Below are 26,179 nucleotides of genomic sequence, written 5' to 3' on the forward strand. Positions count from 1 at the left end.
TACTGAATAGTTTGTACCTTATCTGTAAGTGGTTTTGTGGTATACACATGTTTCTTCATTACAAGTCTAACTGGAATATTTAAGTGTTTTCAGAGTTAATTACAATGCAGCTACCTAAGTCTGCATTGTAGAATAACATAGGAAAACTGACATCAGAAACCACTTTGGGCATCTTGCACCTGGGACCAGCATGTATAGCAAATATGCTGGGGCAGATACTCTCCTTTCTGAAAGGAACGCTGGATGGGAACTCCAGTTGTGATGCTTTAAGAGCATCTTTCAGCAGTACACTGAGCAAAGAGAGTGTGCGGAAATTATTCTGAAAGGAAAATAGTAGAGCAAACACTTGAGTATCTAAAGATACTCTCCATATTCTCTTGGACCTGCTTTTTCCATTGTTCACATTCTTTTGTTTGATGACAGCTGGGAATAAAGTGGGGCGAGGAGAGAAGGGGACTTAAGGAAGAGCTCTTGCTATGATGAGAGACCTCAGTACAAAAACAAAGTTAAGAGAAACATCTCCTGCTATATTCAAACCGCAAGTAAAATGCTGTGATAAATCTTCATAAATATCGATCGCAGAGAACCAATTATTAATTTTCATTCTGTATGTTCAACATCTCTTGGATGTATTTTGCTTACAAATACTTATTGGACCCTGATCTGTCAGCTTTAGGGTTAATGGGTTTTCCATTATATATAACTACATCTACACATAGACACACATGCATTGACAATACATACTAATGCACTAGTCATACTCACTCTCTGTTTCCTGTTTGACAGCGCTTTCTTTTCGAGGCAGTGTAGCTGGCATGGATTAGGTTGCAAGCATCAAAGACAAAGACAAGTTAAAAATGCAGTTTGCACAAACCATGCACAAGATGCAAGTTAAGCACTAGCTGGAAAGAAACATGCAGAGAACTATAAGCAGCAAGTAACTATAGTTGCAAACACATGTAGTTGGGGAGGTACTGTTCTAGAAATTCAGTATCTAACTACATGGAAAACACAGTATACGTTTCAAAATATTAAATTTTCATTTTTCTTAAAACAAAATGTGTAGGAAAACTCTGACTTGTTAGACATTTATACATCAAATTCTCCTTAACACAGAAAAGACCACCAAAATAGTGAGTCTTATTTTCAAAGATGGATATTGGGTAAGATTTGCAGTTTACAGGAACAGTGTGCAAATAAACTGTAAATCATATTGATACCAAACAAAGAGAAATGCAAACAGATTAATCCTGTGTACACTTGTACTACCATCAGGGCTACCTACATCATCTTCCAGCTCTTTAACTAAAAATCTATTAATACTGCAAAAGTCCTTTCAATAATATTCTTTTCTCCAATAAGACCAGCCAGCCTATTGTATATTGCTGTTGCTGACAACTTAATTTCGCTTTTCACAGTGAGAAGTAATGTATTTTTCATTCAGGTTGCATCAAGAATTTCCCAATTTGCAGATGTTGCCAGGCTAAGAAAAAAGTCACTACCAACAAAAACATTTACATAAAGATACAACTCATTTTTAAAGGGTTTATCCTCTGAATATCCCGCTGGTCTCTGAAAAATAAAATAAGTAGTTCCTCAAGCAAAAAACTGCATTTTAGTAAGAAGTTTAGAGTACCCTGTGACAAGGTAATATTTCCCTGTTTGTGGTAAAGGATTCTAAGTTCACCAGTGGAAAGCACTTGCACACATGCTCCAGAAGCAAAATTTAGTAGGATTCAACAATTCTTGGTGAGCATGAATTTTTCAAGTTACAGCCGCAAAAAAACCAAATGGTTACTTATCTGTACAGTAACTATTGTTCTTTGAGATGTGTTGTGCATACACATTCCATTTTAGGTGAATGTGCACTTACTGCACTCGAGTTGGAGACTTCTGCCAATACTACCACTAGGTGGTCCATGTGCTCCAGCTCGCCTCATGCTCTCAAGTGATGGCATAAAACAGGCATGTCTGCCGCCTACCTCTCCATTCCTTCGCACCGCTTTAAGTGAAGTCCAAAGTAGCTGCTGGGAGGTTGTGGGATGTATATGTGCACAACATACCTCAAAGAATAGTAGTTACTGTACAGATAAATAACCTTTTTTCTCCTTTGAGTGATTGTGCACATACACATTCCACTGGAGATGATTCCTCAGACATTCCCTTAAAGGTAGAAGGACTTTGGATCATCTACATAGGGATTGTACCACCAACTTGCAAAGTTGGCATCATCTCAAGAGGTTTGAATCATGGTGTAATGAGTGGGAAAAGTATGCACAGACGACCATGTTGCTGCCTTGCATACACCAGCTATTGGAAGATTGCTCAGGAATGGTGATGTGGTGGACTGAGCCCTAGTGGAGTGACAGGTTATTCTCAATGGAGGAGAGACTTTATCAAGATCGTAGCAGAGTTTCACACAGTCAGAAATCCAGCATGAGATTTGCCGAGATGACATTGATTAACCTTTAATTCTTTCAGCATAGCTTACAAAGAGCCAGGGGTAAGACCTGAAAGACCTAGTGTGGTCCAAGTAAAATGCCAGTACTCTATGAACATCCAAAGACTGGAATGCTTCTTCAGCCTTAAATGAATGGGATTTCAGGAAAAATATGAAAAGATTGTTTGGTTTAAATGGAAGACTGACACTACCTTAGACATAAACTTAGGGTGAGGCCTAAGAGACTCATGGTCTTCCATAAGGACAAAGTAAGGAGGGTCAGCCAAGAGAGCTTAAAGTTCTGAAATCCTCCTTGTAGAAATGACTGCCACCAAGAACCACTTTCTTTAGAGAAAATAAAGATAATGAAATGGTAGCCATTGGCTCAAAGTGGGGTCATATCAGTTTGGAGAGGACAAAGTTTAAATCCCATATACAGGTGTAGGAACAGGAGAGTAAACATTGATTTGACATTTCAAAAATAGAAAAAATGAAAGGATGAGAAAAGATGGAAAAATTATCTATTGGCTTATGTAAAGTAGAAATAGAAGCCTGGTCAACTCTCACAGAACTACTTGAAAAACTGATACACTGACTGAGGCCTCATATGTGGAGTTACATACATGCATGAGGCCCCATGGCCAAGGAGCTGAACACAGGCATGCACTGATGTCGTTAGAATGGACTTGAGGCTTTTGGAAAGGATGGCTATAGATTGATATCTCTTGTTTGGAAGATAAGCCATGACAGTCCTGGTATTGAGGTGGACTCCTATGAAAGTTATGCACTGAGTTGGTTGTAATTGTGATTTGTCCAAATTTAGTTTCAGACCTAGACAGGAGAACACTTGTCTGAAGACAAGGATGCTGTTCTGGCCCTGGTCGCTCGATGCTGCATGAATCAGCCAAACATCCAAGTAAGGGAATATCTGAATACCCAAAAAATGGAGGTGAGTAACTACCCCCAACATGCATTTAGTGAAGATATTCGGGGCTGAAGATAGACTAAAGAGAAGCACCATGTACAGTTAATCATTGGTCCCTCCCACAAACTCAAGGTACTTTCAATGGCAGGGATGAAGTGCCAACATGAAAGTATATGTCGTATATCCATGGAAGGGGTAATAGAATTTGATTTTCTTGATGAAACAGTTCGGCTTTTGAAATAGTTCTGGAAGCCACCAGATTTCTTCGGGACCAGGAAGACAGTGGACACGCCCCTTTTATGACCTCTCCTGAGAACACATGTTGAGCAGGAGCCTGTGCGCCACCTGCTTGCAAAAGTCTCTGACTCGGATGCACTGGACACACATACATCTACAGTGAAATGTTTATGTGTACAATCCCTCAAAGAACCACCCCATCAGAGTGGAGCTGGCATGATGGTCCTATTCTAAGAGGATAGGAATTTACTTTCATTTGTACAAATATGGATATGCAAATGCTCTTCAACACCGATTTCTCAACTAGGCACCAACACAGACAGTTTTAGGATGTCAGACTCAGATTTAATTCCAGCTTAATTTTTATCTGCACTATTTTATTTTTTACCACAGTACTGCATATTTGATATTGGTTTCTTCATAGATCCCCTGATCCCCAACCCCATAGACTGGCGCTGCAGAACAAAGAAATATAGCCAAGGACCACCCTTAGACAAAGGTATAGAACGGTCGGGCTGCTGTGGAAGTATCATCTGGTAGGTAGGACATACTGTTGTCACATAGTACCTGAAGAGGTTTGCTGTCAAATTGGGAGGGCATGACTAGTAGGGATCCAAAGGGGTCAGTCTGGGGTCTAGTACTATTCAATATTTTTGTTAACGACTTGAATAATGGAGTAGAGAGTATGCTTATAAAATCTGCGGATGACATCAAGCTGCGAGGTGTTGCAAGCACTTTGGAGGACAGGCTGAAAAATCAAAATGACCTTCACAAATTGGAGAATTGTTCTGAATTCAGCAAGATGGAATTCAATAAAGACAAGTGCACACGTACTTCACTTAGGAAGGAAAAATCAAATTTGCAACTACAAAATAGGGACTAACTGTCTAGGCGGTAGTACTGCTGAAAAGGATCTGGGGGTTACGGTGAACCACAAACTGAATATGATTAATCAATGTGATGCAGCTGCAAAAAAGGCTAATATTCTGGGGTGTATTAACAGGAGTGTTGTATGTAAGATATGGGAGGTAACTGTCCTGCTCTGCTTAGCACTGGTGAGGCCCCTACTTGAGTACAGTGTCCAGCTCTGGGCACCACAATTCAGAAAGGATGTGGACAAACTGAAGAGTCCAGAGTAGAGCAACAACGATAAAAGGGTTAGAAAACCTGATCTATGAGGAAAGGTTGAGAAAAAGGTCCATGTTTAGTCTTGAGAAAAGATGACTGATTTGGGGACCTGATAATAATCTTCCAACATGCTAAGGACTGTTATAAAGAGAAAGGTGATCAATTGTTCCCCAGGTCCACTGAGCTTAGGACAAGTATCAATGGGCTTAATCTGCAGCAAGGGATACTTCAGTTAGATATTAGGAATTTTTTTTTAACTGTAATTGTAGTTAAGCTCTGGAACAGGCTTCCAAAGGAGGTCGTGGAGTCTCCATCATTGATATCCTTTAAAAATCAGTTGGACAAACATCTGTCAGGGATGGTCTAGGTTTACTTGGTCCTACCACAGCACAGGCAGGTGGACGTGACTTCCTGAGGTCTGTTCCAGCCCTACATTTCTAAGATTCTAGGATTCTTTCCCATCCTCAGCTCATGTATTTAAATGCACTGAAGGTAACAAGTTTCTACCTTCAGAGGAAGAAAAGTACACCCTATTAAGGCAAGGAAGAATTTGCACTGCATCCCAGAAATTTATTGCTCTCTTTTTTGTGTCAGACAGTCTTCAAATAAATAAATAAATAAAAGGTGCGTGCTACTACAGAGCACTAAAAGAATTCTCCCAGCAGACCCTCTGTGTTTAAGTTGTTCAAATTGAAGCTTCATTCCAGAAACTGCAAAGGAGCAAAAGGCAAGAGAACACCAACATAGCTCAAAGACTGGCAGTGTCTGATCCCCAAAAATCTACTCTGTAAAAAGCCTTCATGTGTTCCTTACACAGTAATTTTTTCATTATTAAAAAAAATTCACATTAATTCAACAAAACATCTTTTAGGAATACACACTAACTTCTTCCAATGCACAAGTCTTTTTAATTTGGAATTGTTAAATAGGTTTTTGCATTCATTTTAAAAAAATCAGCTGACATTTAAAAGACAAAATGAAACACTATTTATCTGCAAAGATCTGAGATGCTTCTTTCCCTCCCTTTGCACAACTGATAACATTAAGAACATGAACAGTGCAGAGCAGTGTATTTTCCTATACTACCACTATAGTTTAATTCAGGTTAAATTTATTTGTGGACTCCACAGACAATCCATGATTCTGGGATATGCATCCATGAAAGCTGTTCATTAATTCCTGGGCTGGGTAGCGCGGAACTTCCCCCTTGAATGCAGCTGCAGAATGCCAGTTCTGTTTCTGTGCAATGGCTAAAGCCTACCCACTCACTCCTCGAGAAAGAGATTCTGCTCAGTCTCTGCATGAATACTGGAGGACATCTCTCAGAATGTCCTACTAGAAGGAAGTTCTTTCCTGGCTTTCTCAGACCTTCAGTAAGCAACAGTGTGGTTTGCTACATGACAAACTATAAAAGAATGTGTCTATGTTTAAGTAGAACTGTTACAAAAGTAATTAATCTTACACTAGATAAATTGGTAGAAAGTTTCTCCACCCTCTTGCTAGACTTTAAAAAAAAATGTAGTCAAGTTTACACAAATATGAATCTTAATAGAAATTCTCTTAGATCTTTTTAATTCACATATGTGAATAACCTCTTTCCTCTAAAACAAAGATCTGTTATCCACAGTTCACAATAATGTGTCATAAGTCCAGAACATAATTACTATGGGTAACGTTGTTTCCTCCCAAAGTGGATCACAAGGGAATAGTAAAAAAAAAAAATGGAAAAAAATATAGGGTTATTTTAAGAGGCAGGGAGGAGCGGGGGTTATTTATTTATTTTTTAAACTCATGACCAACGAGGTAGATTAACACTTCAAGATTCAGGACTCCTGCTCCAAGCTGTTTTTCTGAAAACTCTAGGGAACCATTTGTGCTCCATGTTCAATCATCTGGTATGGCAAATTTAGGCATATTAACAAACAGAATATATCATTTGAGAAAGTGCATCAAAAATTTAGCTCACTATATTTAAACAAGCAAAGCAGAATTCCTTAAATCCTTTCATTTCAATTGTAAAACGATGGGAAATTAAAAGCTATAGGTCTATACCAAACATTAAAATACAATAAAATTGAAGTAGGTATTCACTCACGAAAGCTTATGCTCCAATACGTGTTAGTCTATAAGGTGCCACAGGACCCTTTGCTGCTTTTATTAAAATACAGTACATCTTACATACAAATCCATCTACCTGTCACCTGTTTTTCATTATTATTTGCTGCTAAATTGCAATGTTATTTTGGGTATAGATGCCCTTTCACAGGCATGAGTGAACTCCTTTTCCCAAAGGGGATACATGCACCCATCAAAAGGAAAACTAAATACAACTTCCAACCTCAGATGCATGTACATAGCTCCCTTTGAAACCCATGTATGTACATCCCCATGGGCAGAATTAGTGTTTAAGTTAGCTTCCTCAAAATCCCTCATAAGTATTTATTAAAATACAAATCTCTTAGTAGCACAAGTAACACTAAGACACTGCCCAAATAGTTTTCTTTGGATAAAATGTTTGTTTTTCCAAATTTGCTTCAGTGTTAAAATCCCACTGAGTGAAGTTTTTAAACAATAAATGTGTTGTCAGGTCTCAACAGAGGTGAAAGTAAGCTGGTCCAGTCCGGTACAGCATACCAGCAAGAGCCAGTACGCCATGCCGGACTGGCCCAGCTTCCGCGGTGGTGATTTAAAACGTCGCCGGAGCTCCAGCAGCCAGGCTCAGGCGGGGATTTAAATGGCCCGGTGCTCCTGCCACTGCGGGGAGATCCATGCCCTTTAATTCGCCCCTGAGCCCCAGGGCTCCCAGCCGCCTCTGCAGCTGGTAGCTCTGGGGCGATTAAAGGCCCTGGGGCTCCCAGCCACAGCCCCAGGGCCTTTAAATCTTGAAAGGCCTCTTCCGGTTGAGGTCATACCCTCGCTCAGGACTCCGGCGTACCGGTAAGTCCTTTAAATTACTTTCACCTCTGGGTCTCAAACAGTGATCTGCACTCTCAGTGTCGTATATAGTGCTATGCCTCATTCTTCAAGTTATCTCACTCATTCAACTCCCTCTGAACTTACTACAAGTGTCACACAGAGGGCTTTTGCAGTGTACCCAATACATTTTTGATGATCCTGTATTTGTCCTCTGACTTCAGCTGCCAAATGTAGCATCTTTCCAGTTCAGGCACAACACAGTCTTTTACAAAGTTGGCTCTGGATGATTTGCCATAAATGTTTATTACAACACAAACAAAAAACTAAAGCAAAGGTATGTGTCTCTTGGAAGCTTACCAAACTTTTTTCCTTCTTTGGTTGTGCCCGTCATCTTAATCTTGGCAACCTCAAAGAAATCTTTTATTTCTCTTTCATATAGCCGTGATAAATAATCCATGTAATTCTTAAGTGAAAAACAAAAACAGTTTAGCATATGTACTGTAATCTGAACATATGCAATAACCCAGAATTATAAATGGCAACCTGCAAATAAAATGAACAAGCTAATGCTCTTCGTGCCTTGCATCTAAAGATTTGGACTATATAAAACCTAAGGGTATGTCTACACTACCCGCCGGATTGGTGGGTAGTGATCAATCTATCGGGGATTGATGCATCGTGTCTCGTCTAGACGCGATACATCGATCCCTGAACGCGCTCATCGAATCCGGAACTCCACCAGGGCAGAAGCAGAGTCGACAAGGGAGCGGCGGCCATCGATCCCGCGCCCCGAGGACACGAAGTAAGTCAATCTAAGTTGATCTAAGATACGCAACTTCAGCTACGAGAATAGCATAGCTGAAGTCAACGTATCTTAGATCAATCCCCCACAAGTGTAGACCAGGCCTTAGAAGTCTATGCTACCCGCAGAGGCTTCGAAGCAACAAATCCACTGGGGTATGTTGTAACCTCCCCACCACAGGGGGAGTATAAATGGCCAACAGAGCCCACTGTTATTGGGGGTGGCCAGAGTGGCAGGGGGACATGATAATTCAACTCATCCCCTTTACAGCCTCTGCTACTGGGCTCTTACTGAGCCTCTAGCAGCAAATAAAAAGATGTACTCCCAGGCAAAACCTGTGAAAGTTTGCCTTCCCACAGGATGAATCCCTGCTGAGAAATAGAAGGCAAAGATAGCTCAAGATGTTATAAATTCCACTTCCCTGCCACCAGATTCAGCGATACATACAACAAATAAAGGACAAGTATCTTCTTTACTGTAAACTATAGAAGCTTGCTTTAATTTTGGGTTGCACTGTTGCTAAGAAAGTTTAAATTTCAAAAACTTCTCATAACTAAAGTATAAATTATTTGACAGTCCAACTGCTTGATTTATAACTTGAATTTGCTATGCAAAACAATCTCTTATTCAGCACCACAAATGGAAATGCGTTCTGTAGGTATTTGTTTTCATATATCCTCAAATATTAATCACTTGGCATAACAAGTCCATAAATCCCTCCATAAATTGCTAATCTATTCCTAACTATCAGTGCAAAAACATAACAAGAACATATTGGAAGAATAAGTGCACATGCCCTTTCCCTATTAAATCATACGTGCATGTGTGCATAGGCGCATGTGACAAGGAGGACATGCAAATGCTTATCTTTAGGGTTATGTGTGTGTGCACACACAAGCACATATTACACACACATCCTATTACCCTCTATTTGGCCTACTTCAGGAAATAGTAGTAGTAGGAACTCAGCCCTTTCCCAAAATTGCTAAACTTATCACTTTTACATACAACGGTAACTACTTCTACTTTCTACAATAGTGTTCAGTCTATTATTTTTATGATTATTTCTCTGCAAGTAAAACAAGTTAGATCATTAAGCAAAATAAATAGTTTTTCAATAGCCACAAACCAGTGCTAGTAGGGAAATCTAGTTTCAGTTCTTGGAAGTTATTGCATTTTATTATTTCTATCAAAAAACATTACAAGCACAAAATAAGTCCTCTTGGCAGTCACAGGGTTACTTACTTTCATTATCGGGGGGGAAAATAAATAATTCATTACCTTTTAACTTACATCACTAATAATCATTGAGCTCACGGTTAGACAGAAAGTGTTATTGATTCATTTGCTCATTTGAATATTATATTAATTATTCAAAAGCACTACTTTAACTACAAAGCTGCAAAAGACAAAGAATTCCAGTAAGAGGACTGTTGTTTTCTGAGTATATCCCTAACTTTAGCTTACAGCCCAATTCAAACAAATCGAAAGAACAAGGGAAAATTAAAACAGGATACCAAGGAAGCTTATCAAATATAATTTGCATACACTTGAAATGTATGAAAATGTTCTAGAAATTTACCATTCAGTCTCTGTACAAATACTGTCTAATAGGCCACATACCTAATTTACATGAATGCTGACTAAAATAGGGACTAAAATGGGGACAAAATTACTTTCTTTCTAAAAGACGTCAATCTTCTACTGGGCATTTAACCCAACTTCTTATATGACATGAAAGAAGACACAACTAGTTGAATGTTTCTGAATCATTTTTAGGAGTCTGCTTTAAAACTCTAATACTTAAGACTGACTGAATTTACAACGGATGACACTCATTAGCAACTTCTCAGTTCCTAGCAGAAAGTTGCTAATAACCAAAAAACCCATGCCCAGGACAGCAGCGCAGAGCAGCCCTGCAGCTAGGTACCCACCACCAACACAGAAGAATACACAGGAGGCCTGGACAGTGGGAAGGGAAGCTGGGAGGGTGGGCTGCAGGGAGGGAAGCAGTGGGGCTGTAGCCTGAATGCTGGGGCTTTCTACAGGAAGCAGAGGCACTGAGCACCTGCGGGGCTGCACAGCTCTTTTTCCATGCACAGTCCAGACTGCTCCAGGAGCCCAGGATCAACGTGACCAAGTGCTTCTCAACCTGGCAGCAGCCATGCAAACCTGCCTGTATCTGGGGCTTTCCACAGGAGGTGGGGACCTGTGGGGCTGTACAGCAAAAACAAGTGGTCAGTAAATGGCATGACAGTTGCTAAAAGCCAAATGCCATTAACACTGAAGTCAATCGGATTCGGTTGGTTCCTAGCAAAAAGTTGCTCAGAACAGAAAATTGTCAATATCAGGATTGCTAATAATTGTTATCCATTGTATCGGCCTTAAAAATAGCGTGTTTAATAAGAGCAAATAACTGACTGCTAAGGGCCAAATGTTGCCTTCAGTTACACCTGCACAATTTCTGTACAATCTGTGGTTAATTTTTCACTTCATGGTATTTTATTAAAAACCTGTACAAACAACTTACAAAAACAATTTTTTAAAAATAACTAAAATTGAGATTTTCTATTTTATTTAAAGTAGCCCCTAAAAAGTTTTGCATAAAAAAACAAACAATGGATTAACAATGAGTTCTGTAGAACTAGGAAGACCATTTATACCAGAGTTATTTTCCACAATTATTTTTTTAATTATGTATGCTGCTAGGGCACACAATGGAAAAATGTGTATTTAAAGGTATCACATATTTATTAAGTGCCATAACTTTGTATGGTGCTTTATAGAGATTAAAACCACCACCTATCTCTGGAGGAGTTTACAGTGTATATCACAGTAAATGACGATAATACCAAGAAAAAAGTAGGGAAAGAAGGATCAGGGATTGAAAGAGCTGAGCTGTGATTTTTGTTATCACAATTTAACATTCAAAATTGAGAATAAGACACTAATTCAAAAATAATGGAACATACAGCACTAGAGAGAATTTATCCAATATCTGAGTCACATACCTTTGTTAACCCTTCATATTTTCCATAATCTGTACTTTTTAGCCACTCCATCAATTTGGCATATCGAAGCAAGTCTCTGTGAACGGGATGGTGATTGGGTAATGTCAGCTCAATAGAGTGCTGGGCAAGCGTGGAACTTTGGTCATGACCCTTGATAAAAGAAAACATTAAAATAAGTGTAGAAGCAATGTGTGTAAACATACCACTACAAATGCTATCTGATTGGCCTACAAATTATCCCATTGTCAGATAAACAAAAGAAAACAGAAAAGTGAAACTGAAAATTACTTCTTTCACATGTCACTTATCCTGTAGTGGCCTAGTGACTAGGACACTGGACTGTGACTTGTATCATGGATTTGTCTTCTGCTGTCCCTGTGAATATCAGACCAAATTTGGCCAAATTATAAGCTTCAGAAAAATTGTAATTTGCACATACTCAGCAGAGACTTGATTGAATTTAGCATCTAAACTTACTGAAGATTCCCATCTGTATTGAGCAACTGAGCAAGCTCCAGCCCTGGGCTACAGAAGGTGACAAGACTTTCTCTGCAATTGCTGCTGCAGGCCAGACTGGGTCTGAACCAGAATTGAAAAGCAAAAAACTGTCCCTCTTGTGGTCTCAATGCTGAAGTCCAGGCAGCATAGAGGAAGCTATCTGATTTGAAAGCAGAGGGGTAAGAGTCAGACTGGGGGGTGTGGGATAATTAGATTGTGACAAGGAGCGGGAGTAGGGGAGAGAGACTGGCAGGGAGAGGAGACTGAACTGATTAGACAAGGAAGGCAATGGAGGAGGGACTCAATATGAAACAAAGAGCTACAAGGGAAGACAGGAACTATTTGAGCAAGGAGACTGGGACTGAGAACTAGTGAGGTGGGGAAGGAATGAGGTATGGGAATTGGGGAAACAGACTTGATGAAAAGCCAAGGTGTGAGCAGAGAACTGGACTAGCAAGGCAACGAGGAGTGGGGGTGAAGCGAATACTGAAATTGGATGAAGAGTCTAGTGATAGAAAAACGGGAACAGGGAGCCAGTGAGAGCATGGAATGCAGAAGGAGGAGGACCAGAGGCATATTGGATGAGGAGCCAGGAAGGGGAGCTGGGATTGACTGGAGCTGAGGGGATGGGGGAACTGGGACTAGAATGAGAAGCCTGAGTTAGAGAGACTGGGACTGGCTAGGTGAGGATAAAGGGACTGGGACAAGAAGCCAGGGGTGGGGAAGATATCACAGGGACACTTTGGAAAGGATGGGGCAGAAGACATCTAAGCCTGGGGAGAGGTACAGGAAGAAGAGTTTGTACCCACTAGACCATACTCCCCTCCAGAGCCAGGAATGGAACTCAAAATTCTAGTCTCACTATTCCTCTGCTGTCAGCTAATATCTGAAAAACAGATATTTCTACATCTAGCGTTGGTCTATATAACAATAGTAGGTTGTCATCCTCTATCAGTTAGTTACTCTGTTCGCTCAAAAGGCAGAGGTCTATGTGGAAGATCTAAAGGTTCCAGTACAGATGAGGATTTAGGTGGATGTCAAGATTATGCCACATGACAATTTTTTTTTCAGTTTAGTTTTTTTTAAATCCTGGGAAATTACACACAAAGCTATATTAAAACACACACTAAGGATGCAAAGTCAAGCATGCAAAGTTAGGAAATGCGAGAATTAAGGTTGCCTGTGCAACCTTAATTCAGCCCCCTTGTGCACATGAATTATGATAGTCTGTAATCATATGATCACATACATTTTTCCATAGGACTCCTGTCTCATTCAGTTCACAAGATAGATGGTGCTCAATTAACAAGTAGCTAGTCAGTATTTTTCTCCTCATTGTTCAATGTGTGACCCTAGACTTAGACTTTATTTATTGCACAGTACTCAAACACTGCTCTGAAGACAGAATTATTAGTTTCCTCACAGGCTTTTCTACAGCACTCATCACCATACATTATTTTCACAACACTCCTGTGAAATGAGGGGATATTATCTCCATTTTACAAATAGGAAACTGAGGCACAGAAAAATTAATGTCAAAGTCTCCTCTAATTTTAGGTGCCCAATTTGACACACCTGGGACCTGATTTTTCAGAATATATGGCATTATATAGCAGCTAATATGGTCAAAGCACAGTTCCCATTGACTTCAGTTGCAGCTGTGAGTGCTCAGCACTTTTGCAAACAAACCCCCAGGGTCTCATATCAAGCACCCAGAGAAAATGAGGAACCTATGAAAAGTCTAGTTTAAGTGACTGTCCAGGATCACACAGGAAACCTGGGGCAGGGGCAGGGACAGAATTCAGTTTCCAAGAGCAGCATTCAACTGCCTTAATCATTCTCTTTTTCTTCAATCCACTGCCTCATTCACTACACACCTTTTAACTTCTGCAACAAATGAAACAGACAACTGCCTCCTTTACTACAAAACCCTGATTCATCCCTGGACCATGGTCCATCTCATACACTGAATGACAGAGGGCCTGTGGAAAAAAATAGTATGCAATCATGTAATTAAAACTGTATCTTAATGCACATGAACAAGGGGGCTGAATTAAGGTGGTACAGGTAACCTTAATTCTGGCATTTCCTAATTTTTGAGTGCATGTCTTTGCAACCTTAATAATGTTCTTTAAAAGTAAGGGTTTGTGTGTGTTTAATACAGTGGTCACCAACCGGTCGATTGCAATCGACTGGTCCGATCCTGGAGACTCTCCCAGTCGATTACGATCTCTGGCCGCCTAAAGTCCGGTGGCACAGCAGGGCCACCACTAAGGAAAGCTCCCGGCCTGCCCCAGCCCCACGCCACTCCCGGAAGCCACCAGCATGCCCCTGCAGTCCTTGGGGAGGGGCAGGGTTCTCCGTCTACATGCTGCTCCTGCCTGCAAGCACTGCCCCTACAGCTTCCATTGGCTGGGAATGGGGAACTGTGACCAATGGGAGCTGCGGGGACGGTGCCTGTAGAGAGGGGCAGGGGCAAGTTGGCCCCTTCTGGGAGCCCCTGAGCCCCCTTCCAGAGCCAGCAACTCATACCCCCTCCTGCACCCCAACTCTATGCCCCAGCCCAGAGCCCCTGCCTGCACCCCAACTCTCTCCCAGAGCTTGCACCCTTCACCACCTCCTGCACCCCAACCCTCTACGGAGCCCCTTCCCACACTCCGAACCCTCAGCCCCAGCCCGGAGCCCACACTCCCTCCCAAACCCCAAACCCTTGCCCTGTGAAAGTAAGTGAGGTGGGGGAGAATGGAGTGAGTGGGTGGGGCTTCAGGGAAGGGGCGGGATAGATCCTGGGTTGCACTTAAATTCAAAAAATGATCTTGTGCGTAAAAAGGTTGGAGACCACTGGTTTAATACATAGTAGACTGTGATTATTAGCTCAATTCAAGGTTATATTTCACAGATTTCATTTTTCAATTTTCACTGCTTTTCTGGCAGCACAGAGGGCACAAAACTGCCCTGGTTAGGCAGCCAGTTATTCCTGTGACATAACAGAATTTTCAAGTAGTGTAAAGTCAGCTTAAACCACTGTCAACCACTCTCTCCAGATATAGGGGTATTCTTGAGCAGGTAAGAGATGGGATGGGGGTGACCATTTGGCAAGGTGGTCCTAAGGAGATGATTTTAATGTGTGTAGTTTAGAGCAGCCATTAGGCTGCTTTAAGTTACATGGGATGCCAGTTTGGCACCTAGAACACAGAAACAAAAAAGATTACTTAGGGCCATCTTCCCCCATAGCCACTTCCCACTGTACCAAGTACAATTCAAACACTTGGGAATTAGGCCCAATGTATGTAAAAGAAGTGTGTAGAACTCAAAATCTTTGTAGTTTTCAACTGTAATTTAGCCATGGACACCTAAATTAAGAGGCTTAAACCTGGACATTCCATATAAACCTTAACTGAAAAATAACCTTAACTAAACACTGCAATCCGAACAATTCAGTGTATTTAAAATGCTTTAGACGAACTAGTCAAACTATGACTTTTTTTATTATTATTTTTATTACAGCCTCCTTTCTCATAATTGGAATGATAAAGAAAACGACATCCAAAATGGGATACAGCATAAGTTGGCAGATTACATTAAAATGATTCCTAGCCTGAGATGACTTTTCTTATTTGTCCCAGCAAAGAGTAAGTTCACACACTCAGATAATTTTTTTTCTCTAAAACCCAACTGAAACTTTGAAATTTGACTTTACCAAATACAAATTAGAAATGCAGGAGGCAGACCACACCTTGGTATAAGCTCAGATGGGCACAGGCCACACTTGAGTCACCCCTGCCGAATGAGGAGAGTGTGATCTTTGTGGTCATAGTATGTATGTGTCATTTGTCTTTATTGCTGCATATTTATTTAAAACAAAACAATTAAAAAAACCAGGGATCGGCTAGGCTTAAACAAGAGTAAGTAGATATAATATATCAACAGCAGCAATTATCTTCCTATTTGTAAGGGAGTTAACACTGTTAAAAAGGTTGTATATTAGTTCAGTAACAGCAAAATATTCTTAATTGCTCTTTGATGCCACCCACCCTTTTTAAGATAGGCTTTTCATAGAAATGCAATACAGAAAACCTCTTCGTCACCTATTTCATCCTCCTACTATGCAGCCTTGTTTCCTACAATATATATTTCAGTTGTTTTGTTCAGTCCAGACTCAACTATTGGGGCTTCCATCACTTTTCTTGCAGGACTTCTGTACAATTTCTTGATATTATTGTTAGGACATTCTCAGATATTCGGCCAAAATTTCCTTTGCTTAATTTATCCCATAATTCCAATTCATTCCCCTCTTGTACCACTTCAAAGAATTTCCCTCTCTGCTTGATATTAACAATCTTCACATAGTTATAGTTGATCATGTTCACCCTCTAGCCATGATCTAGCAAAGTTAACTTTGTTCTACTTATTTTTCCTTCCAAGTCAATCTCTCCATCTTAATTTTTTCTGTTACTCTACTCCGAATGACATCCAGTTTGTTTAAATTCTAGCATCTAGGGGCCCAGAACTAACAGGTGTTTTTCCTCCAAAAATGCCACACAAAAAGGAGTACCACCTCTGGTTCAGTGTACTGCCACTAAATACGTACATAGCACAAAATTACAGTTTTTTTGTCCTCACGTTGCACTGCAAGCTTTTATCAAGTTTGCTGTCCACTGTCCCTTAGGACTGTTTCAAAAGAAGAAAGCCCAGCTGATTTATGTTTTCCTTACTAAGGGAACCTGATAACATCCTAAAGTTACAGATAATTTATTAAATAAAATACAAGTTTAGAAAACAAGATTAGAATGCAGACAAGTAAATGTTTAACTGTATCAACTGCTGAATGTTAGCAACAGTAACTGCAGACTTTTTGCAAATGCAATGAGCTCTAATGTGGAGTTGCATTTTTCTGTTTAAAATGTCAGATTTCTAGAATTTCTTGTTTGATTCTTTTAAATTAAAAAATACGTGAATTCACTGGTACATAAAACTTTGTTTTTAAAATGAAACAAGCTGCATTATAGTTTAAGGTTAAGATATCTAAGCTTGGATAAATCCACTGGAGTTTATTCTCCCTTTATCATGTCTAAATAAATTCAGCTGACAATATAAATTGATTGTATGTATGAGCAGAAGACTGAACTGCTTCATGTTTTCACACTTGCCTTTTCTGGTTTAGGATTGCTTCTTAATGAAACAAGGAAAGTGCTTACATGAGAAATTCAAATAACTCAAACAAGTAATTCTAAACAAAAAGTGCAACTCTCAACAAGATGTTAAAGACAAGAGAAAATGCACCAGTTAGAGACATTTCATATACATTTAAATGGGCAATTTCTGCATTCAATTCATCCAACTGCCTAGTAAAACAGTATGCCATTTTATAAGCCAATACCTTTGACACAACACACTTACGTACTGTCTAACATGCTAAATTTAAAGTATAATTTGTTGTTCTTGTTGCTGCTGCTGCTACATTTGAAGATGAGAGTTTAAACAAGGGGATATTCCTTCCCAGTCCATCAGCTTTTCCTACTTGAACTTGTAGTGAAATTACTCAATTCTGCTGAATGGGACATCAGATTTTGAGTTTGCACCCTCCCAATGTCCTCACTGAAGGATTAAGCAGAAGAAGAAACTGGACTGGTGTCAGCACTTATCCAGGCACAAAGATTAGAAATCTTGGCAAAGGTAACACAGAATACAACTGGCTGAGTAAGTTTACTGTTTTTTATATATCCTCCCTCTGAAGTTTCCTCCAGTATGAACCAACAGTATGGCTTAGCTAAGTGATATATCAGATGAATGCAACCAATATACACCTCTACCCCAATATAACGCTGTACTCGGGAGCCAAAAAAATCTTACTGTGTTATAGGTGAAACCGCGTTATATCGAACTTGCTTCAATCCACTGGAGTGCGCAGCCCCGCGCCCCCCCGAATGCTGCTTTACCACATTATAACCAAATTCATGTTATATTGAGGTATAGGTGTATTACATTGTAGTAAGAAGAGCTAACTCTCTAAACTTGTATAAAAAAAAGCATTATCAGGAGCATAAAATTATAAAAGCAAGTTCTCAATAAATCTGCACTTAAATGCACAACCATCCTCTTACTGCACTGCCCAGCAAATCTAACTTTCCAGCTTCACTAATGAGAACCATTTACTAGAGACAATGGTGTTCAAGCCCTACCTGTTCATTTAGACACACTGATAGATGAAGAAGTGGGGTGCCACAGATTTGCAGGGGGGAAGGGGGGGTTAAATGTAAGGAAGGGTAAAAAAAAAAAACGTAGAAAGAGCAGAAGCTAACAATGACAATTCTAAGCAGATCCAGCAAGTTATTCTTTTACAAAGTAGAGAAATACTTGCCATTACAGGGAGAATCTGCACTGCCAAACGCAATGTCATGTGCACGTGGGATTATCCTGCATTACTCTATTTGGAAAAACTCTTCATTTTCTGCAATATCTAGAAGAACTATTAGCATCTCAGCCTGCTTTTTTTCTTTGGTGCTGTTTGTATTGGTTATGCATAAACCTTTTCATTTTGTGGCAAAAGTAACAAAAGTTTTCTTCATGCAACTTGTCACTTCACCACCTTAGTTATGCTTCAGAAGCCATGTGAATGTTGTCTGTCCACTAACAGACACACAAAGCTTGAGTGCTGATACGAACATTGGAGGAGGAGCCCTTATACTCTGCAACCAGTAAAGGCAAGTTTCCAATTTATGAAGCCAAAGTTGCAACTGCTAGTTAGATTTAGCAAGCTTTTAAAAACAAAATAAAATTAGAGAAGCTTGAATCAAACCTGATGTACTCACAGAAACCGAAAGATAGTAGGACCTGTTATAGAGCTGAAGAAGGGTCTGAGCAAACTAATTGGAGATAAAATACAGGAATAATAAAAAAAGTGTTGAAACTTGAAATGTGCTAAAAAAAACCACACAACCCCACACAATATGAATTCTAAATCATTTAAAACAAGGATCAAAGCCACATCAAGACGATTCTACTTGCTGCAAGGTCCATACAAAAAAACCCTGCGGAATTGCAAAAGCAAGAGTTGTTTAGTCTCCTCTGCTTGGAACCAATCCTATAAACACTTTAATCCAACACCTTCTACAAGTCCTCAATTCAAGCCTCCTTCACCCATATTGTAAGATTTAAAAAAGTTACTTCACTTATAATTTTAGAACAATTCACCTACAGAACTGGGAGTATGCCACTTGCTCCACTACAAGAAATATCTAGATCAAAGTCCTACTGAATTGTGTAGGACTCATCCCTACTACAAATACGATCGTATCAGGCAGCCTATTTACCTTATGTCCAAATCCATGCTTATATCATAATTCCAATTTGTTGCATAGACTGAAATTCAGCCATGTTTTGTAACCAAGCTATATGAAGAACTGGAACAGCGGCATAACCATAGATGTGCGAACAATCATAATACAGCTTCCTTGATACAATTATATCTGTAGTGGAGATGGGCCCTTCTGTGGTAGGGAAGGGACCACCTTTTAATACTCATTCTGGCTCTCACAGACTATTGCTCTTTGTTGTTTCAGCTACTGAACTTTAAGGCTAAAATAAATTACTATGGTTATATCACAAAACTGAACCTTAAGGTACATGTCAAATTTAATATAGGTCATTTTGTGCAAAGACATCTAGACGGTTATTTCCGTGGCATCTAGTTGTTAGAAGCCATTAGAAATCTCTCCACTTGAATTGAGTATTATACATACTTAGTCTATTGTAAATAAATGTGTCAGAGTCAGGTAAGTTATTATGTGGATCAGAAAATGTGCTTGGATTTCAGTTAATCACATCAAACTTTATGATGGTTTGTTTTCAAAGCTTCCAAAAAGGCCATCTAGCTGCAAACATCTGGATTAAAGAAGCGAAGTACAATAAATTACCTGCTGAACGAACACATTGTTCAAATGACTGGCAAGTCTTCGTGCAAATTGTTCACGTAGGTCACTGAACCGCTGTTGTTGCTGTTTGACTGCATAAAGCATATTGTGTCCTAAAAATCACAACAGAAAATATTTTAAGACTGGTATGTTTCTTTGTTAGGAGTGGAAGAAGCTACACGGCAAGATTCCCACAAGTACTCCTGTTCTTTTTGCGGATACAGACTAACACGGCTGCTACTCTGAAATATGTGTGGAAAAACTATCTAAAAAACTGAAAGGAGAGGTACTACTGTAACAATGAGAGTATTACATTTTCCCTATTTTATTTAATAAGAGCTTTACCTGGTCGAAGAGCTACATTCATACACTGCAAAAGGGCATCAGCTGCATTAGTGCAGGCTTCAATGCCTCGAGAAGATGCCAGATCCCCCTCCTGGAGTGCCTTTATGTGACCTTTTGCCAAATCCATATGATTCTAAAAGATAACATACAAGTACAGTATATGAGCAAAGCACTGGCTCAAAGTTTAGTTTCATGCTATTCTATTGGAAGAAGACTGATATTATAAGACACTTCTAAAAATAGTTACTTCCCAATACAAAAGGTCTCAGATTTCAGGCCACAATTAACATGCTTACAACTAGGAATTCTATCTCCGACAGCAGCTTCACATTATTCGTGTTGCTGAGATGAATTAGGTGGTTGCTTTCTGAGATCTGATCCATTTGCTCTTTTACACTCTGTAGCATTTCCTCATAACTGCTCAGCTTCAGCTCAATTTGATCCACTTCCTTCAGAGCTTCATCCAGCAGCGTCATCAGGATGTTCACTTGTTTCTCAGAGGCCATGATTGACTGAATGTTTGCCTGCAGAGCAAATAGTTAATCACTTTATAGCCTGACCGTGAATAACAAATTTTATACATTTTTTTAAAAGGCACCCTCATGACTATCAAATACTGTACCTCCCAAAATGTTAGGTTGCTCTGGCTTTCTCCAATTTCAATTATGTTAAAATATTAAGATTTTAAGTGGGTTTTAGCCCACGAAAGCTTATGTCCAAATAAATTTGTTAGTCTCTAAGGCCACAAGTACTTCTCATTCTTTTTGCTGATACAGACTAACACGGCTACCACTCTGAAACCTGTGACCACAGAGTAGGTGCCTTAAGCCATGGCAGAGTATGGAATCCTCTTCTTATTAAAAAATCAGTAAGAATAAAGTTTTGCTGTAGTTTTCACAGTATTCTAACATTAGTCAGCATGCAAAGGCTGTAGTCACAGAATAATTTTAACACTTTGGTCCCTGTGATTTTATGATTTTGCCCTATGGAAAGCTGGAGTTAGAGAAACTGTTTAATTGGCAATACAACCGTGTTTCTACATAAATCAACCCTATCCAGGAAAAAACAACTTTCAAGCTTAAGGCAAAAATGTAGTTTAGATAGTTAAAACCTGTCTGTTCTGCAAAAATATTGGAATCACAAAGTCATTAAGTTCACTATGTGACAAAGCACTGGCAGGTTTTGTTTGTTTGTTTTTAAATAAATTACTGTCAAAGATCAGTCAGTCCAATTCTGCAATACTGTGGCATTAATCCAAATCTCCTAGTTGACACTGCTTGTCACCCTATCCTAAGGTGAGAGGAATATTTTTTTCAAAGTTAACACCTCTGTTAGTGTCTCAATTTATTTTATAGTGTTCTCATTTTATAGAGTGAACTCTTATTTGCTTATCTTTTTATTAGTCTATTTACATATTTAAGAGTTGGTTTACTAAACATATTTATGGATCTCACTTTTCTTTCATTTGTTTTTTGGGAGATGAAAACGTCTTCTAGAATGCCTTCCTTCTCCTTCTCTATCCTTTACCTGAAGTCCATTCAGCTTATTTCAGAAGGCCTGGAAATGGTTTTAAAGTTCTTTAATAGAGGTACTAGTGAACATGCAATTCTTCTGCACAAAGATAGCAGTATATGTATCCAGTCAACTGTAATATGCATGATACTCTTTAACCTCTACTTTAGAATGCACTGTACGCGTTCACACAAATATAAAATGTAACAAATGCATAAAGCAGAAGTCTATATAAGATTCCAGGATTGTGTCTCTGTGTGTCACTCTGAAGCCAAGAATATCTGTTGAATCAACATGATCAGATGGAAGCAGCTACAGCATTAGTAAGAGCTCTTTTTGTGTAAAATATGAACAGGTTTAATTATCACTGGGATTCATTGTCTGGTATCATATGATTTAAGTTCTCCGCCATGTTTGGCCTATTTAAAAAACAAAACAAAAAAACCACCACATTTTTGTGTATTACACCTGTGCAATAACACCTGTGCAGTAGCTCGAGCTTTCAGCTACTAGTTAAATTATACTGTCATATGTGCAAAAATGCACTAAACTGAGTTTCACAAGGTGTGCTAATTCATTATATAATTAAAAGACAAACAAAAAACCAAGAAATCCTTACCCCATCTAACACCTGCAGCTCTCTGGATAACTTTTCTGCAAAGGCTTCAGCATTAGAAATGGCATATTCACAGCCTTCCATCATTATTTCAATGTCCTGTTCCTCTCTTGCATTTAACTCTTGATACTCATCCACAGCTTCTTCATCTCCTCCTGCTACACTCTGATTTTCTCCACTTGGAACAGATTCTTATGAGGGGAAGGGGAGGGGGGGGAAAAGCCCACAATGAATTCATTTTTGTAATAAAAAAACAGGAAAAAGTGCTACCATTTTAAATGGAGATAGATAATTCAACCTCCTTTAAACAAAAGTAATTAGATTAGACTAAAAGACAAGGCCACATCAAATACAGGAAAGGAAACACACACAATACAATACAAAAACAAACAAGCATGCATGCGGGCTAAGCCCTATATTTACTTCAAAATCTTCTGTAGGGTTTTAGGGATAAGAGCCAAAGCTAAACATTCACACCAAAGAAAGTTTGGAGAATTTCAGTAACACATCACAAGAGATTCCCAATTCATTCCTACCCAATTCCACAAGCAAGTCAAGAAAGCTTCATAGTCACTGCTACTGAAGACTGCTCATACATTTGGCAGATGCAGCCAGGATATTACCTATGTAGACTGCTAGAAGAAGATCAACTACAGATGATATCTCCACCTTAATACTAAAACAAACTGGAGGCGACTTATGAGTTCAAGAAGCATGGGGGCTCACTCTGTTACCCACGATGGAAAGTTAGATAAAGGGTAGTAACTGGCAAGATAGTTAATGTAAAGGGATTGTTTCTTTGGCAGGGCCACATTCTACTTTCACAATCCTTAATAATAGGTTTCAAACCTCCCATACTGGCCTCTACCAGCCATTAAGTGCCAAGGTTCAGCTAACAGATAGATGTAAACAATTCCCCCCAACACATTCAGTGGCGCCCACCAAGACAGCTGCCCTCCCACCACTCAAAAATCAAGCCACTTATTTAGCATTTAGGAGCCCAACCTTAGGCACTCATTTTTGTAAATCTTTCCCTCTACCTCTAAAATATGCTAAGAGTAATTCACAGAAGAAAAAATTGTTCTATAAATAGAAACTGAATTCACTGAGTAAGAGTGAAGTTGATGCTCAACAGAAATTTCCCACAGGAACAGGAAACAATGAAGGAAATGAGGATTACACCTCAAGACATTATCTGAATGTTAGCTGAATATTAGCTGAAATCTGCCACAGGTTTCAGTGTTCTTTTGCTGTCACAATAGTAAGCTTATGAAAACAGTTTGAAGAGAGTGATTACAAAAGCATAAAAGACATTCATGTAGTCCCATACACCTTCTATCACACACCTGGAACTTGCTTTCTCTAGCCATTTGAAAAGATATTCAATGAATTATTTCAAGAGAACAAAAGCAACTTAATTACAAAAAAAATCATTACACAAAAGAATAAAGGAAAAGGTGTTACGCACCTTCTGCAACTTTAGGTAGTTCTGGAGAATAAAAAGGTGTGAAAAAAGCAGAGGAAAGGAAGCAAAGAATATTAGCTGGGCAGAGTATGAACATTGTGTCTGTGTTTTTTTAAATGGCAACAAGGTTGAATGTTACAACATCAAAAATTCAAGTTCAACATTAAAAAAGTAGGTTCCCAAGGAGTTTTTTTAACCTGTAAATACCCCTTAAGTCTAATGACTTGAATTCAAATGTATCTACATAAGTCAATTTAATTGTTTAATACTAGCATATTACTTCTGCTATTTCTGATTAAATCAATCTATGAACTGTCATTTCGCTGCAATTTATACCAGATTCTAGCCATCTAAATGATTTAGCCTTTTACAGTTTTACTCATGTTGTTAGGATACAGAATAAGGTTACTCCTGTTAGTCTGATACATCAAAGACTGCTCCAAGACAATTGATTAGTCACTACACGCAATTAAATCCTACGAAGACTTTCCAAGATTTATATAAAAGAGAGTGTCAGATTACCCTGGAATAATCCTAAACAAATGCAAAAAATGAAGTTTACACACATTTGTATAACATAGTAAGATTTATACAACTGCACAAAGGGAAGTTAAATGCCAGCATGAACAGAGTTCTCCTCTTCTTAGACTTACACATGATCTTTATTGTATTAGGGAGTTAGTGAATATTTCAATATTCACTAATTATTCTGTGTCTCCAGCATACAGACTGTTTCATTTGTAGAAAATGTCTTGTTCTATTTGTTATAATAGCGAACCTGCTTTCCCCCAAAACATAGCTTCAAATGAACAAGTATCTTTACCAATAGGGTAGTAAATTTGAATAGATAAATACTAGGAACCATAAGTCCATTAATTGAATTAGTTAGTATTCCAAAACCGGACCTTGCATTTGCTTTTTATACATTTTAGTGAATATATTTTACCTCAATGGTGTAAAATGGTAAGTTTTGTTTGTTTAAAAAAAAAGCCACCATTATTGAATGTTACCTTCCAGAAGCTGGGCACTAACATTTACGAAGTCAATTTTCTTTCTAAGATATCTCTGGTTCAGTTTCCAGATACATGAAATGAAAGTGTTCTTTTCTGCTGTGCTGCTGGCAACCCATTTGTACACTTTGTCGAAATGCAAGTCAAATTCAGGATTTTCCTGCAAAAGACCAGAGAAAACTCATCAGGCTTATCAGTTACAACTGGTTCTCTGAATAGTGGAATGACAGTTTCTAGTGTTTAAAAAAGTGGTGTGATGGTGGGACAGATGGAAGCTTTACCGCTGTCAACTATATGTGGTGTGCTGAGATAGCAGGCATACAAGTGTACTTTGATCAAGGAGAGGCTCAGAGACTTCAGGTAAATATTCCAAAATAGATTGTATGGGGCGGGGGGGGAAAAGCATAATTCAAACCTTCAGGTAAAGAGATTACAGATTGCCATGAAGAACCAAACCATTTTCTTGAACTAGATCTGGTGACATTCTCATAGGATATGAAGACTCCTGTGACAGATCTTGGAGATTTGTTTACTAGTACACCTCTACCCCAATATAACACGGTCCTCAGGAGACAAAAAAAATCTCACCGCATTATAGGTGAGACCGCATTATATCAAACTTGCTTTGCACCCCCCGTTCCTTGTTTCCTGACTGCCCCATCCCTAATCACCCCCAGAATCCCACACCTTACCCAACCCGCCTGTCCGCTGACTGCTCCGACCCCTATCCACCCCCCACCCCCACCCCCTGACAGGCACTCACTAGCAGCTGCGGGAAGCGGAGCAGCCTGGCCCCAGTCTGCTCCACCCTGCCAACTCCCAGCCACAGCGCTCTGCTTCCCGCCGTTAGTGAGTGCAGAGAGGTTGGGGAAAAGGATTCCCCCCCACACTCACCTGCAGCGGGAAGCGGAGCAACACGGCCCCAGCCTGCTCCGCTTTCCTTGCCCCAGCCCCAGCCATGTCGCTGGGGGGTGGCTGGGGAAAGGTCCTGCACTCACCTGCAGAGGGAAGTGGAGCGCCACGGCTGGGAGCTGGCTGGGGCTGGGATGCTCCACTTCCCGCCGCCAGTGAGTGCCGTGAGGTTGGGGAAAGGACGCCCTCCGCACTCACCTGCAGCAGAAAGCGGAGCGAGGCAGCCCCAGCCCGCTCCACGCTGTCAGCTCCCAGCCGCTGCAGGTGAGTGCAGAGAGGTTGGGGAAAGGACGCCCCCCGTACTCACCTGTGGCGGGAAGCAGACCGCTGCGGCTGGGAGCTGGCGGAGTGGAGGGGGTTGGGGCCGGGCTGCTCCGCTTCTACTGGCAAGTGTGTGTGTGGGGGGGGGGGGCGAGAAATCCCTTCCCCCAACCCTCCTCCCCCGACAA

General features: G+C 39.8%; 1 protein-coding gene across 4 annotated transcripts in view; it reads right to left on the reverse strand.

Moving 5' to 3' along the window:
- Positions 1–26,179, reverse strand: part of EXOC1 (exocyst complex component 1) — a 63,001-nt gene that overhangs the window by 22,557 nt on the left and 14,265 nt on the right. The window contains exons 4-12 of one of the 4 annotated variants that reach the window (XM_045017484.1): positions 24,819–24,978; positions 22,347–22,534; positions 20,512–20,739; positions 20,216–20,348; positions 19,874–19,983; positions 18,770–18,823; positions 11,460–11,609; positions 8,004–8,109; positions 766–810 (exon numbers count right to left, since the gene is read on the reverse strand). In XM_045017484.1, coding sequence (XP_044873419.1) covers positions 766–810; positions 8,004–8,109; positions 11,460–11,609; positions 18,770–18,823; positions 19,874–19,983; positions 20,216–20,348; positions 20,512–20,739; positions 22,347–22,534; positions 24,819–24,978 — 1,174 coding nt within the window. The remainder of the gene's footprint in view (positions 1–765; positions 811–8,003; positions 8,110–11,459; positions 11,610–18,769; positions 18,824–19,873; positions 19,984–20,215; positions 20,349–20,511; positions 20,740–22,346; positions 22,535–24,818; positions 24,979–26,179) is intronic. The other 3 variants (XM_045017485.1, XM_045017486.1, XM_045017487.1) reach the window with 3 other exon arrangements.

The sequence above is a fragment of the Mauremys mutica genome, chromosome 5 (genome assembly GCF_020497125.1).
Source record: "Mauremys mutica isolate MM-2020 ecotype Southern chromosome 5, ASM2049712v1, whole genome shotgun sequence".
NCBI classification, from domain to species: Eukaryota; Metazoa; Chordata; order Testudines; family Geoemydidae; genus Mauremys; species Mauremys mutica.